We start from the raw sequence: 15,449 nt of genomic DNA, 5'->3' as shown, positions 1-15,449 counted from the left end.
CATTGGATTCGCCCTGATCCCGGGATTCCCACAGGTGCAGGGTTAGATTGACTGCACTCAAATGGTGCTCAGGTCTCCATCGCTACACACGGTAGACCTCATCAACCGCAAGGGCTTTCACTCACTGACCATGCAGCTGGTATGCGACCACCAGAGGTGCATCTTGCAGGTATGTGCACGGTTTCTAGAGAGTGTGCACGACGCCTACATCCTGAGTCGCTCACAGATCCTTGCAGTCTTCCAGGGTCCACAGAAGCTGCAGGGTTGGCTCCTTGGGGACAAGGGCTACCTACAAAGGCCATGGCTGATGACACCCATGTGGAGACCTCAGACTGCAGCAGAGCAACTTATAATGAGGCCCATGCAGCAGCTCGCAACTTGGTGGAGCAGATCATCAGGATGCTGAAGATGCGGTTCCGGTGCCTGGACTGGTGGAGCCCTGCAATACAGTCCGCAGAGGGTGTCAAGCATCGTCGTCATCTGCTGCGCCCTTTACAACCTGGCGCTGCAATGGGATGAGAAGCTGGCTTAGGAGGAGCTGGAGGTCTCCTCCGCTGAGGAGGACGCTGATGGGAATGAGGGTGAGGGGAGGTGAGGGTGTTGATGACGATGGGGATGAGGCTTTCACACTGGCTAGACGAGGCAGGTGCACTCGGGAGGCCCTCATAGCTGCCAGATTAGTGGAGGATGATGACGACATGCAGTGAGGTATCCCTGTAGATCCTCACATTGCAGTTGTGAATGTTTGACTCCAGTTTGGCTTATCTCAGCGCCAGTACCCTCTGTGAGAATGCTCCTGTCATGGAGACACAGTGGAGGCCCTAATAGTTGCTCAATCGCAGGAGGATGATGACAACATGCAGTGAGGACGCTCCAAAGATCTTCACATAGCCTCTGTGAATGACTGACTCCTGTCTGGCCGAGGGCAGCTCGCTTGTGCTCTGTGATCAGGGCCATCTCCGAGATGCAGCCATGAAACTTTAGACTCATCTGATGCTGTGTCCGCCTTCAGCACCTCTGCTCTTCAGGAGCTGGTGCACAGCGTCACTGGTCACAGATGCTGGTGAGATGGGGGCCAGCATGACCTCAAAGGTGCTGAGAGCACACAGAGAGAATGATGGAACTCTGTGGTGCCTGCCCACGACATTCTGGCAGCAATGACCAGCACCATCGAGGTGCAGGCATCAGTAATGTTTCCATGGAGTGTGAGGCTGGACCATCACTGTGGTCTGAAGGCTGCACAGAGCACAGGGAAGAGGCCCTGGACTGAGACACCTGCCTTTTACCTTGTGCAGAAAGGTTTAACAACTGAGTGACACGAACACTGCTCATCAGAACAAGGAGCCGTAGGCAGGGAGACATTCTTAGGAGTTTATTGACAATAATGAACATTATGTACAAGTGATTAACACCCGTGCCCAGGCTTTGCAACTAATTGTCCTTAACTGTCCTAACCCTGCCGCTACCTCTTGGTGCTCTCTGGACATCCACAACGGAGGTGGAGGCAGCCTGCTGACTGCTACTCCCTGTCTGTGATGACTTTGGCGGAGGGCCGGGACTTGGAGGCCCCGGCTTGCTTTCGGGGTCCTGCTGTGTGACAGTGGCACCCTCCTTAGCTGTGAAGCTGGATCTGTGGAGGTCACAGGAAGAGGGGAGTCAGATGGCCGGTCACTCTCAGAGTCACCTGGGTGGATAGCCCTAGAGCTTGCACTTGCTGATTTTCCTCCTTATGGGTGCCCCTGGCTGACTCTGTGAGCGGAAGGGGTAGCTGGAGTGAGATTGAGCTGCCCAGCACCCCTCTCGCATACACACTGTTGGAGGCTAATTATGCCATCAGTGATGCAGTTGAGCCCGTGCAGCAGCGCGGGAGCAATGTCCTTGACCAAGGTCTCCATGGCGGCCGCCACGCTGCCAGCGTTGACCTTCGTGCATTGCAATGCCAGCGTTCTCACCTCAGCCTGAAGACAGACGAACTCCTTCATTGTGCCTTGCAATCTAAGGAGTGCAGCAGGCATCCCTTCCTGATGTTCCCGAGCTTATCTTTGCAGCTGTGACATGACCAAGTCCAGAGGTTCGTCATGTGACTCAGACTCAGCAACATTCTAGCCTCCAGCAGTCCTCCGAGTGCCGGGGACTTGGTAAGTCCCTGTCTCTGCCTGCTGTGGATCAGAAAGTGCGATATGCTCACCAGATTGTGATCCCAAGGCCACTCTAAAGCTAGGACCCACCCAGGTGTGTGTCTCTGTGCTGGTGGAGGGTGTGGGTGAGCACTGTGACGGGACTTCAGGGAGGGTTCCTTCAGATTCCTCTTCAGAGGTTTCTTCAGAGCTTTCTTGGAGGCTCTGGGTCGTAGACTCCATCTGTTGCTTCCCAGATGTGTCTGCGAAAGCGAGGAGAGATAATTAGTGCATGGCAGTGGCCTGGGAAAGAGAACACATCAGTCACAGCATGGTTATCTGATGGATGTCGCACAGCTGGATCCTCACTTGGTAGAGCAGCGCTGACCTCACCATCAGCACAGGACCGGTCCAGATCCTCCCCAGCCAGCCGGATGGCTCTGTTTTCAAATTCTGAGAGCACTTTGACTTCCGGCATCCCACCATCTGTCTGCAACATATCCCTCCTGTTGTGAGCCAGTTTGTCCTGCATGGATAGAGATGTGGAGAGTTTATCAGGATGCCTGCTGGGCCAGATGATGAGTATGCCTGGCCTGTGTGGGTGGTGAGTGGTCCCATGGACGGGTAAGGACAATGACGGTGTGTGAGAGAGAGTGAATGGTGATGTCCCTTGCACTGGCAGTGAGTGGGGCCTTGTGGGTGTGTGATGGGTTTGTGAGTGTGTGAGTTGGAAGTGATGAGAAGAGTGACTTACCCTGGCGGAACAGAGGAGATCATTCATCGTTTTGTGGTACTGGGTGGCTGTCCTCTTCTGAAGAGCATTGGTGCTGACCACTGCTACCACTGCCTCCTAAGCTGGTTGGTGACATTGCTACCCATCCTGCGGCCAGAGCTGGGGTAGAGCACATCCCGGCGGGCCTCCATGGCATCCAGCAGTCACTCGAGGGACCCACCATTGAAGCGGGGGGCTGCAGTCTTTTTGCCTTTGCTGGCCCGGACAGCGGTGGTGATCTGGTGGCGATGAATGCTTTGCTGGCGGCTGTCTTTTAAAGATGGCGGTCAGGGTGATGGTGAGCGGACGAATGAGAGCCCGCCCACCATGGAAATGGCATGTTTCGTGGGAGTGAGTATATAATGAGGCAGGCTGAGGAAGATATGGTGTGAAAACCCACCATTTTCATCGGCGAGTAGTACTCCATTTTACCCGCCCACTAACGCACTTAGTGCAATTCTAGGAAAATTCAGCCCTGTGTCTTTTTTACACAAGCCCATGTCATTAATATGTATCAAAAAAGAGCAGTTTTCCTGATACTGATCCTGGAGACCACGGCATACTTCCCTCCGCTGAAAAACAGCTGTTCACCACCACTCTGTTTTCTTAACTATACATGCTGGCATTGCCCCTTTAATTCTATGGGCTTCAATTTTGCTAAGAAGTCTCATATGTGGTAATTCATCAAGCATTTTTTGAAAGTCCACATATATAACATCAACCACATTACGCTCATCAAACCTCTCTGTCACTTCATTGAGAAACTCAATCAAGTTAGTCAGCTTAAAGTTACAATTTGCATTTAAAGTCAAACACTCAATGATTTGACTGTAACAAATTCCATGTTGACTTTCATATATTAATCTAAATGCCCAGTAAACTTTTTCCAAATGCCAATAAATTTTGTCCTGGATTATTGTCTTGAAAGGTTTTCCCCGCTGCCCCCATTAAGCTGACAGCCTGTGACCCCTTATCCCTTTTTTTAAAACACGGGTATAACATTTACATTCATCCCATCCTCTGGCATCACTCCCATGGTTAATGAGTGTTAGAGGATTGTGGCCAGAGTCTCTGCAATTTTCACCTTTACTTCCTTCAGTAACCTGGGATGCATCCATCTGGCCTGGGCAACTTCATCACTTTGAGTGCTGCCAACCCAAGTACCTCTTCCTAATCTATTTTTATAATATCCAGTTTCTCTACTGCCTCCTCTTTTGTGGTGACTTTAGCAGCATCCTCCTCTAGAGATGACATGTTGGAAAGTACTCCTTTTCAGGAGGAGATGGTGGCTTCATGGTAATGTCACAGGCTAATGCTCTGGGGACACAGGTTCAAATCCCACCATGGTAACAGGTGGAATTTAAATTCAATTAATTAAATCTGCAACATAAAGCTAGTCTCAGTAATGCTGACTGTGAAACTATCATCAATTGTTGTAAAAGCCCATCTGGTTTACTAATACCCCTCAGGGAAGGAAATCTGCTGTCCTTACCTGGTCTGGCCTAAGTGTAATATGGTTAACTCTTAGCTGCCCTCTGAAATGGCCTAGCAAGCCAATTGGCTCAAGGGCAATTAGGAGTGAGCAACAAATGCTGGCTTAGCACCCCATTAAAGAAAAAAGATCAGTACCTCAATAATGATTTCACTTTTGGTCTCTAATTGGCCCTACCCCTCTTTTGACTATTTGTATGTTGATAAAAGACTCTCTTTAATGTAAGCCACTAACCTATTCCCCGTCACTGCTGATGACAAGGAGTCCAGTTTCTTTCCCGCTCCAAAAGATCAACATTAATTGTTTTGGAGTATGTGACTTTTTAAGTAACCATGGTGAGTTGCTGTGGTGCATTTTACAGATTATACACACTGCACATAAAATCTATTCACTGAGTACAGCTAGCACCAGCCTCAAGATGTTAGTGAGGATGACTTTGCAGGGCTGAATGTATAGACATCGCCAAAGTTGGTTCTGCTTTGTTGGGCCCCTGCCAATTGGCCCATCATTTCCTTTCCTTATTTTTGATGTTTTGTAAGTGATTGTTTTCAGAGGAGTAGCTTGCTCAGCCACTTCAAAGAGCAACAAGAACCAAGCAAGTAATGAATTGGGCTTGCATGTGGGCCACAGGCTCATTGTCCTGAAGGATACTTGTGAATTAATTCAGTTTTTTATGACATTTGAGCTTCTGTGATTATTTGCTGATGTTAACACATGCATTATTAAAATGAGTGAATTCAATTTCACAATTCTGCAATAGGAATAAAAGAACCGGAGAAGGTCTTTCAATCTCTCTAGCCTGTTCCACCATTCAATTAGTTTGATCAGTACCAAAATTTTATTTACCTGTCTTTTATCCATGTCATTAGATATATGCTTACCTGTAATAAACATGTAACAGTTTGGTCTTGGAAATTCCAATTGACTTAGTATCCACAGACTTTTGGGGAAGAAAGGTTCTCATTTCTGCTACCCTTTGTTCAAGAAGTGCTTCCTCATTTCACACCTGAATGGTTTGGCTGCCAACTTCCAACCCATATCTGTGAAGCCACTCTGCAGTTTAGTGGCTTTCAACAATCACATTCCCTTTTCTACATTTTCAAACTGAACTTCACATACGGTAACAATCAGAAATTGCACTTTATGTCACAGGAGAACTACAAGTATAAAAACTTGTAATTCTGTAGCTGAGAGCCAGGATTGTCAGGGAAATGCTTTGATCTACTTTGAGATAGGGTGTCATCACTTTTTAAGAGACATACATACTGACATACTGAACATACAAAAATAACACATGGAAATTCCATTTTCATCAGATAAGCCTCTGTAATTCTCTCTGGCGCTCGAAGTCTGTTGTTGTACTTGGTGAACAGATTTTGTTGGTGACTTACTGCAGCAAATGATTGCATCCCTGAAGACTTTTGTAAAAAAAAAGCAAAGTCTTTGGCACTTCAACATTTCAGCGAAGAGCCGCGACAGTGCAGCAGTGGTAGCTTTCTGTGTGCCACCAGCACCAGTATCTACTGCTGTTGGTGATTGGTTATGGATTTTTCCAATTATTGCCAAGAATATGCAATAAACCTCTGGCAAAAGCCTTGTAGTCTCTCTCTTTACCCCTTTAAATACTGTTTTTGTAACCCTATGCCATCCATCTTTGGTGTTTTCCCTCTTGCCATGAGCCAAGAACATATCAACCTCCTCCTCCTGCTCTGCTCTTTCCAGTGCCTTGACACTGCTAAGTGAGGGCCGCACACATTCCCGCTTCCCCTGCCCCACTCCATCTTGAGAAGCATCTTCTCTAAAAGCTTAGCTTCAAACATAGATGGCAGCACCTAAATAGCTCTCACTGTGCACAACATAGGAGGTTGCGAGGAATAGTGAAAAGATGTTTGAAAAATCCAACATAATTGTAGCATCTAACACCATTACTTAATAATTATTTACAATCCTCTGTTTCCTGTAGGGTCTGTTCAAGGGTGCTGGTCAGTTATTAAAACCAAAGGCCTTACTCATCACTTACGGGGTAAGTAATTCATGAGATAGGACTCAATGACAATGGAAAGATTTATTGCCTTCTGTCATATCCAGTATTATTTTTGTCATGTTAATAATTCAGAAAATAAATTAGGTTTTACATTATTTTCACTGCCCCACAGTGATGCCAAGTCATTTATTTTAAGAGGAGTGATGTACAGCACTGTACTCCAAATGGATTGAAGTTTATAATGCAAATGCTGAGAGCCTTGTCGTATGGCCTTGGGCAAGTTATGCTAAGTCTGAACCATTGAACTGAATACATAAGCAATACTGGGCAAGTGGAGTAGGGGGAACTGTGAAACCATCCAGAATTCTGAGATACTGAGGGTGATTGTCATGTTGAGTTTATGTCAGGTGAGTGGTAAGTGGGATGATTGCTAGCCTCTGGTTTACTAATCCAGTAACATGACCATTACGCTACCATCCGCTAGGCACGTCACTTACCGAGTGTCACAGTTCAGCCCAGCTATGTCTGCACTTGGCATTTTTACCCATGTATTTTCAAGCAGACATCATTATATAGTGATTCAGAGAAGGAATCCTGGCTGATTTAATATTTTCTCTTTCCTCTCCCCCTCCCCACTGCACACTACAAAGCCCAGAGGTGCTAAAAGAAAGATTTGCATTTATATAGCACCTTTCACAATGTCCTAATGTTTTACTGCCAGTGAAGTACTTTTGAAGTGGTTTAGGAAACATGGCTGCCAATTTGCGTACGACAAGCTCACACAAACAGCAATGTGATAATGACCTGATAATCTGTCTTTTTTGTGATATTGATAAATATTACCCAGGGCCTAATTTCTTCTGCTTCGAAATATTGTCATGGGATCTTTTACATCCACCTTAGAAAGCCGACGTCCTCAGTTTAACACCTGCATCCAAAAGTGGTTGCTGCAACAGTGCAGCACTCCCTAAGCACTGCACTGCTTAAGTTTTGTGCTTAAGTCTCTGGAGTGGGACTTGAACCTACAACTTTCTGATGCAGAGGCAAGCGTGCTACCACTGAGGCACAGCTGGCATCTTAAATCAATTGCTGTGTCCTGTTGTGAGCCAGAGTGATGCTAACTGAAATAAACTAGATCAGATGCGTGATATTTTTTGTTTGTTTGAAAATGGTGCACTGGGGAAGCATGGTAGCATGTTTAGTTTTTTGTTAGGCTATATTTAAATGGAAGACCACATGATGCTTTTTTTAATTTGTTCATGGACATGGGCATTGCTGGCTTGGCCGGGGTCTGGAGTCACATGTAATATAGCAAAGGACAGCAGATTTCCTTCCCTAAAGGGCATTACTGAAGCAGATGGGTTTTTATGACAATCAACAATGGTTTCATGGTCATCAGACTTTTAATTTTTTTTTTAAACTCAAATTCAACTATCTGCTGTGGTGGGATTTGAATCCAGGTTCCCTGAGGATTACACTGGGTCGCTGGGTTACTAGGCCAATGACAATACCATTATGCCATCACCTCCCCTTTTGTTCATGCTCATTTTTACTTTTTTGTGGTATCTGCTGGTGTTAAGTAATAATTTGGCCACTAAAATGCTTTTTTATCTGTAATTTGAAACTGCCACTGCTTTCACCAAGCAACCGTAATCCATGTGCTGGAACTTACATTGATTGGCTACATCATAGTCAATAAAAGTGATGTTAGCATTAATTTAATGTTCTGCTTTGCTTCTTAATCTTTTTTTTTGTTGATTGGATGTGGGTGCCATTGTTGAACATACAGATTAGGAGCAGGAATAGGCCACTCAGCCCCTCGAGCCTGCTCCACCATTCAATAAGATCATGGCTGATCTGAATGTAACCTCAACTCCACATTCCTGCCTACCCCAATAACCTTTCACCCCCTTGCCTATCAAGAATCTATTTAGCTCTGCCTTAAAATCTGCTTCCACTGCCTTTGAGGAGGAGAGTTCCAAAGACTCACGACTCTCTGAAAAAAAGTTCTCCTCATCTCTGTTTTAAATGGGTGACCCCTAGTTCTAGATTCTCCCACAAGAGGAAACATCCTCGCCATATCCACCCTGTCAAGGCCCCCAGGATTTATTCCCCATCCCTAATTGCCCTTGAACTGAGTGCTTTACTAGGCCTTTTCAGAGGGCAGTTAAGAGTCAACCACATTGCTGTGTGTCTAGAGTCATTTATAGGTTAGACCAGGTAAGGATGGCAGATTAAACCAGATGGGTTTTCATGACAAACAATGATAGTTTCATGGTCACCATTACTGAGACTGCCTTTTAGTTCCAGATTTTTTTTTTAATTAACTGAATTTAAATTCTGCCAGCTACAATGGTGGGATTTGAACCCATGTTTGGGTTTCTGGATTACTAGTCCAGTGACATTACCACTGCGCTACACATCCCCCAATTGCTGTTATGAAGTTATTACTTCAAAAGTTGTAGTTAATATACTGTGGGCTCCTAAGGTGATTGTACTTCTCTCCAATGCTCTTCTCTCTCAGATGCAGTGTGACTCATACTGAGATTTGTTTCCATGAGCACAGGCCACATGCTGATATCTTACATAAGTGGCTGATTTCCCCTTATGAGGTTAAACAGTGAGTGTTGTTAGTCTTATCAGTCATGATGGATATCACAGCAGAGCCCAAACCTGTTCACACCATGCACGCATCAATTATAGCAAGCAGATCATTTCTTCTTCTTTCAAAAAGATAATTAAAAATCAACTTTCGTGGCCAAGAGCTGAATTAAGACAAGTTTTCCAATCAATCATTCTCTGTAAAATAAAACCAACGCAAAAACAAAGGGCTGAATTTTACATCCCCCAGCAGGTGTGTTTCCCGCAGTGGGAGGTGGCATGTAAAATGGGATGTGCACCCATTCCACCACCCTCCCACTCACCCCGGACCTCACCTGGGAGGGGAGGGCGCTGAGATCGGCAGCCCACCCGCCATATTTAAATGAACAGTTAAGGGCAAGTTAGGCTTGTTATCAATCCTATTGACCCTGATAATACACTGCCCACATCATAATACATTTGGCATGGGGAGCAGGATGGGAGCAGGAAGCTCAATTTTCTTAACCTGAAATGGTCAAAAGGTGGGAAGGGGTGGGTTGCAATCGGGAGCTGCCCTTTGCCAATTGCAGGACAGCGCCCCCTTAGAAAGAACAGCCCCTTCCTTCCAACCCGCTCCCTCCCTTAAATCTACACCCTCCCCCCGCCCCCTCCTGCCCCTCTCCTTAGCCTCCCCTAACCCTCCTGGCGCCAAGACTCCGGATCAACTGTTCCAGGGATTCACTCTTCACCTGCAGCCCTGGCAGCTGCCACTGACTTCTTCCTGGCACTGTCAGGACTGGGGAGCTGCCAGCCAATCTGATTGGCCAGCAGCTCCAGAGGGTGGCACTCCCGCCCTCACTAATGAGTCTTGCAGCGCTTTATTGCTGCAGGTTGGGTCAGCATAGAGCATGCCAGCTCCACGCTGATGTGGTTTCCGGGAAGGGTGGGGCAATGTGCATGCTATCTGCTCTTCCATATTATCCTGCCCAATGACAGAAAGAAGAGTAGAATAACGTATGTTAATCAGGGTTCAAATTTTAACAATCATTAGAATTAATTCATTGTGCAGATGGGATATGGCATTGGACCTTTCTTAAATTCTAAAGTCTGAACAAAGTAGCCATTTTTTTTTCTCTCCACCCTCCCCCAAGCCCAGAACTAAACACATTCTTACTGCATTCTGGCTGAATGCAGAACTTGTGTTCTGTCGAAGGGTCATGAGGACTCGAAACGTCAACTCTTGAACACAGAACTTTCCTGGTCTGTGTGACTTATTTTCACAAAGGCCAGTGCATTAACAAGCCAAAGGTGGATTTTATTATTTTAATTAGTATGATCATTTCGACTGGATCTTCAGTTTTCCTTCTTTGTAAACTTGTGTATTTTTCTGCTTTTTGAGGCTGACTGATCACAATTCCATTTTGCTAAAATTGCCAGTGTAAAAAGAAAGCATTCACCCTTAAATGTTTCAATAGTAACTTTGAAACATTTTAAAAAGGTAATTTTTGAAGCTTAACTTTCTAGTTAAGTTGTCAATTGCTACTTTGTTTCCCCATAATAGGACACTGAAGAAATTGGCAACATTTTAATACTGGAAGTTAATTCAAATCTCTCCTCCCCTGATTGTAAGCCTTGGCTGTCTGCCCACTGCTCTCGGTCGGAGCCCAGCTCAGTCCTCACCCCACAAGTCCAGCAGCTTCTTGCCCATCTGCCCCCATTCCTTATCAGACTTAGTTGCTCCATGAAACTTGCCACCAACTCCCAGCACAGCTCCTAACCACTCAATCTCCCCACCTTGGCCACACGTTTGTCAACGCTATCTCCCCTGCCAATTTCACCACCTCTTTAAACCTTGTCCCCCTTAAAATGCCCACATTCAACCTCCATTATTTTTTTACAAATGATCGACCTTTCTTTAACTTCTCTGCAAAATCCTTGAACATAACAGGGTGGGGATCTGTAGTGTCTCATCGTACCAGAATGACAAGTTAAAGATGAAATGTTAAACCAAGGCCCATTCTGTCTTGTGAATGGAACAGATCCCATAGCACTATTTTGAAGAAGAGCAGGGGAGTTATCCCCAGTGTCTGTCCAATACTCATGTTTCATTGGAAAAAACAGATTACCTGGTCATTATCATATTGCTGTTTGTGGGAGCTTACTGTGCAAATTGGCTGCCATATTTCCTGCATTACAACAGTGACCTCACTTACTTCATTGACTGTAAAGCATTTTTGAGATATCTTGAAGTTGTGAAAAGTGCTATATAAATACATGTGTTTTTTTTTAGCATTCATTGAAGTACCGAATAACGGTTAACATACTAGTTTTGTTTCCTGCCTTAAGGTGCAAAGCACTGGCCAGTTTCTTTTAACTTTTTGTTTTTTGTTCAATCCAGATTTGTATGCTCAATACCCTTAATCCTGATGATGCACATTTGCAGCAGAATTTAATAACCAGTGGCATACATTTATTTAACTGCTATTACCATGCAGAAAAAGCTACTAATGTGAGGCTTCTTCAGTGGGGTCACAAGATGGTTGGTGTGAAATGGGAGACAAATTACACTAGAGCAGTAAGCCCTGAGCAAAAACAGAATTACCTGGAAAAACTCAGCAGGTCTGGCAGCATCGGCGGAGAAGAAAGAGTTGACGTTTCGAGTCCTCATGACCCTTCAACAGAACTCAGGGTCATGAGGACTCGAAACGTCAACTCTTTTCTTCTCCGCCGATGCTGCCAGACCTGCTGAGTTTTTCCAGGTAATTCTGTTTTTGTTTTGGATTTCCAGCATCTGCAGTTTTTTTGTTTTTATCAGTAAGTCCTGAGGTTGGGCTAATGTGTATTCCCATAAAGGACTCTACCCAGCAAGTAAGTGGTGTACCTAACCTGAGAGTGCTTGTGGCTGACACTGGCCACCCAAGATCAAGTTTTTTATTTCCATACTAATATAATCATGCAGAGACAATATTCATGAAAAGGGGCTATTAGACCTGCGTATCTTACTCAGCATGGTTCAGGAAGCAGCCAATTTGTGCAAAATCTCCTAGGCAATTTAATTGCGTAGTCCGGGGGATGGACTAGCTCCATTGCAGTTGCTTTGTTGCAAGTGTAACAGTGAGTGTAGGCAACTGCTCTGCTTTTCACCTCTGCTAGTGTCATTCACCTTTTATCAGATCAGTGATCGGGCTAGCTGCCTCCATGACAATGTAGGCTTGACCTCCAGCCTCCCAGAAGAATGCCAAACTGACATTTTTTTGTAATCATTGCTAGCTAAACCAACTCCATCAGCAGCTTTTGAAATGACACCAGTCTCTATTCAGAGCTTCAAGCTATGGCTCCCACAAATCTAGATTCAATGCTAAATCATTATGGTGTGGAGTAACCATCCAAAAATTCCAGAAAATAGACCTTTATACAGCAATGCACCCTTTCTGGTCTCTGATTTGCTGAGCTATGAAGTTGGTGCTTATTCCACCTTTGGGCAAATACCCTGAGGGAGATTGGAAGAAACATTGACTGGCTGTGTTTAGTCTGGAGCTGCCCAATTTTCCATTTGATTTATTTCTGTGTCATTGAAACCTATGTAAACACCTTGCTGAGATTCCAACTTTTAACATAGTTAAACATACACGTGCAGGAGGAGTAAACCAGCACAGATATGATGGGCTGAGTGACCACCTCCTGTGCTGCAAATCTTTCTCCGTCTCTGTGAATTTCAAAGGGTTTTACCATGTTAGAACAGGAGCCTTGGGAAAGTGAGCAGAGCCTGATTTTTTACGTAAATGTTGACATTTGGTTGGTAGCACCCGCCACTATTGGTGCCTTTTAGGGTGTAAAATGTGGCAGCGCGCACTATTATTGCAAATCACACCAGATACCATATTGGTGAGGGCATTAGCGTGCACAATGAATGGCCGCCAGAAGTATGCAGAGTAGGCAGGTCATGACTTTAATCAGCATGCAACACTAATTTGTGTTTGCGCTGACACTGGAGAGCTGAGTGTTCCAATCAACATCCTCTTTTAACCTCACTTAGCTAGATCCCCATCAGTGGTATTTGGAGATTGTCAACTACTTGAAGATTAGTCGCTGGTTGATTTCTTCTGGCTGTTCCTTTGATTCTACAAATGTTTGGTGCTAACAATTAAAGTTGCCAAAGTTGGCTGGAAGCGGTGTGGCAGGTACTGAAGGAGTTTTTTGCTGACCTGCACAAACCAGTTGCTCTGGCATGGTTACACTAATAGGCATCCCCCATGGAATAGAAAGGAATTGGAGAATGAACATAGGACATGCAGAGCGGGACAAGCTGCTGGAAGGAGGGGGAGAAGGGATTTTAGCCGGAGACTATAAGTGCTCAGAATGTTCATGGAGCCACTCTCCTACCTAAACCTTTGAGTAACAATGTCTGCACTTCAGTAAGGACATCCTCACTGAAATCTGCCACCTGTTGTAGTCACAACTGCAACTTCAAAGCAGGGTGAGCACCACTTAGTGGCTGTGAAGGTGACTATGGTGATGAACTTTTTTGCACCTGGCTCCTTCCAGACTGGAGCTGGAGATATTTGCAACATCTTGCAGTTTTCCATTCTGTTCAAAGACGGGTAACTACCGTACGTTTTATTCTCTTGCCAGAGAGAAGCAGATGGAGTGAGTACAGAGCTTTGCTAAGATTGCAGGCATGGTGCAGAGTGCTAGTGACTGCACATGTATCATATTGTGAGCACCGCATGTCAACTTTGTCCGGTATCAAAACCAAAGATTTTGACTGCCTCACTATCCAGCTAACATGTGACCATAGATAGCAAATCCTAGCAACAATCATGATGCCTTCATTTTTTAGCAGACCCCTGTACCTTTTGCATCTCAGCCACTACGGCAAATCAAAGGGTGGCTACTGGGCAGCAAGGGCTATTAGCTGACCACTTGGCTGATGATGCTGTTATGACCAGTCCCCAGACAAGGTCCCCCAATTTGTTAATTTCTTGAGCGGGACCCCAATTTTGTTATACTTCTGGGTGAGGAGGAATGAACTGGCTCCCCTTCTTTATTCAACCCTCTTGGTTAGTCACAAAAAGATTAATTTAAAGGGGTCCCTTCCCCTGAGGATACCTTTCCCCAGTCCAAATGTATTTATTTTTTAGAAAGAGCCAATTTAACCAGACTTTCTTGGGCTAAAGAAAGAGTAATAGGCATAGATGGTGGTACATCACGGTCGTTAAGTTGGGTGGTTCTGGTAGAGCTGACTTTGGCAATTTCACAGTTAGTTTGGAGACACATGGTTCTGCAGGGTAGCTGAAGAGGCTGGTCTATTTCTTTTTGGTTGTGGTATCTGCTGAGCCTTACCTCCAACAGCAGATAGAGAGAGAGAGAGACTTTGCCTGCAACTGCAAAGGTGACTACTTGGTCTTCATGTTACTGTCACTCTCACAGCACACCAGCACACTAACACTGCTTTGCAGCTAGCTTTCTAACCCATTTTCCCCTGTGTATTCCTGTAAGGAAAAAAATGTCTTGTGACCAGAGTCTGTTTTCTTTCATCTCTGACCATGTTACACATTCTGAGATATATATCAACAGGAGGTGGGTTTTAGATGACTGCTAAGACGTGGTAAGTCTTTCGTCTCCACAACCAAAGTAGACTAAAGTTCAGTCTTTTGCATCTTTCCTATCTCCCTTTCAAGTGTCTCTGCTTGAAGAAGGCAATGACACCTTTCTCAGGTGCGACATTCCATGTTCACTCAAGACAGATCCACATAAGAATGTTCAAGAAAGTGGTCACTTTACATTATCAGCCATCTTTTGCTTAGTGTCCTTGCTTGTCTTTCTTTAAAAACACACACATCTTCATTGAAAAGTTCAATATGCCCCTCAGTAATTCGTGGCTGTGACCGGCTTTTCATGACAATGCCAGTGTGCAACCCACACGCAAGTGCAAAGCTTGCAGACAATGAAAACCATGTTGCGGAGGAGATACAATAGAGTAGATCATCAGCATGCTGAAATAATGCTTCTGCCTAGACTGCTGTAGAAAAGCCCTGCAGTACTCAGCAGAGCAGGTCTGCTGTATGCTGCCCAACCTCACCCTTGCTTGCCACCAGCTATCAGTGAGCAGCCCAGGAGCAGGAGGAGGAAGTAACCTAGACAGCTGTTTTCTGCCCTCACTGTCCATGAAGAACTCATCCAAGAAAAATAACAATGAGCCCTATCCCAATTCACCAAGAGCCCCTCTCCTTGCCTTTCCTCTCTCACTGACCATCACAGTGTAGCCTTGGCCACAGTGCAAAAATAAAAACCACCACAAAAAAACTCCAAACCAAATTTATAACTTGCATCATTCTAATGACATAAATCAACTAATCATCTTCCTGCATTCCCTTAATGTTTTTGCCTATCCTAGAGCTCCTATGCAATACTGCCCCAGTGGCTGCAGCATGACTGATGGAAGGCTGCTGACTTTCAGTAAGGGATGACCTTAGCAGATGATCTTGAACTGCTCTGGCTCTG

The 15,449-nt window shown here is 45.1% G+C and overlaps 1 protein-coding gene across 2 annotated transcripts in view; it reads left to right on the top strand.

The window, feature by feature from the left end:
• mettl26 (methyltransferase like 26) overlaps positions 1–15,449 on the top strand; it is a 40,191-nt gene that overhangs the window by 10,636 nt on the left and 14,106 nt on the right. For both annotated transcript variants that reach the window (XM_041206862.1, XM_041206861.1), the window contains exon 3: positions 6,345–6,404. In XM_041206862.1, coding sequence (XP_041062796.1) covers positions 6,345–6,404 — 60 coding nt within the window. The remainder of the gene's footprint in view (positions 1–6,344; positions 6,405–15,449) is intronic.

This window comes from Carcharodon carcharias, chromosome 15 (assembly GCF_017639515.1).
Source record: "Carcharodon carcharias isolate sCarCar2 chromosome 15, sCarCar2.pri, whole genome shotgun sequence".
Classification (NCBI taxonomy): domain Eukaryota; kingdom Metazoa; phylum Chordata; class Chondrichthyes; order Lamniformes; family Lamnidae; genus Carcharodon; species Carcharodon carcharias.
This window is presented reverse-complemented; position numbering and strand designations above follow the sequence as displayed.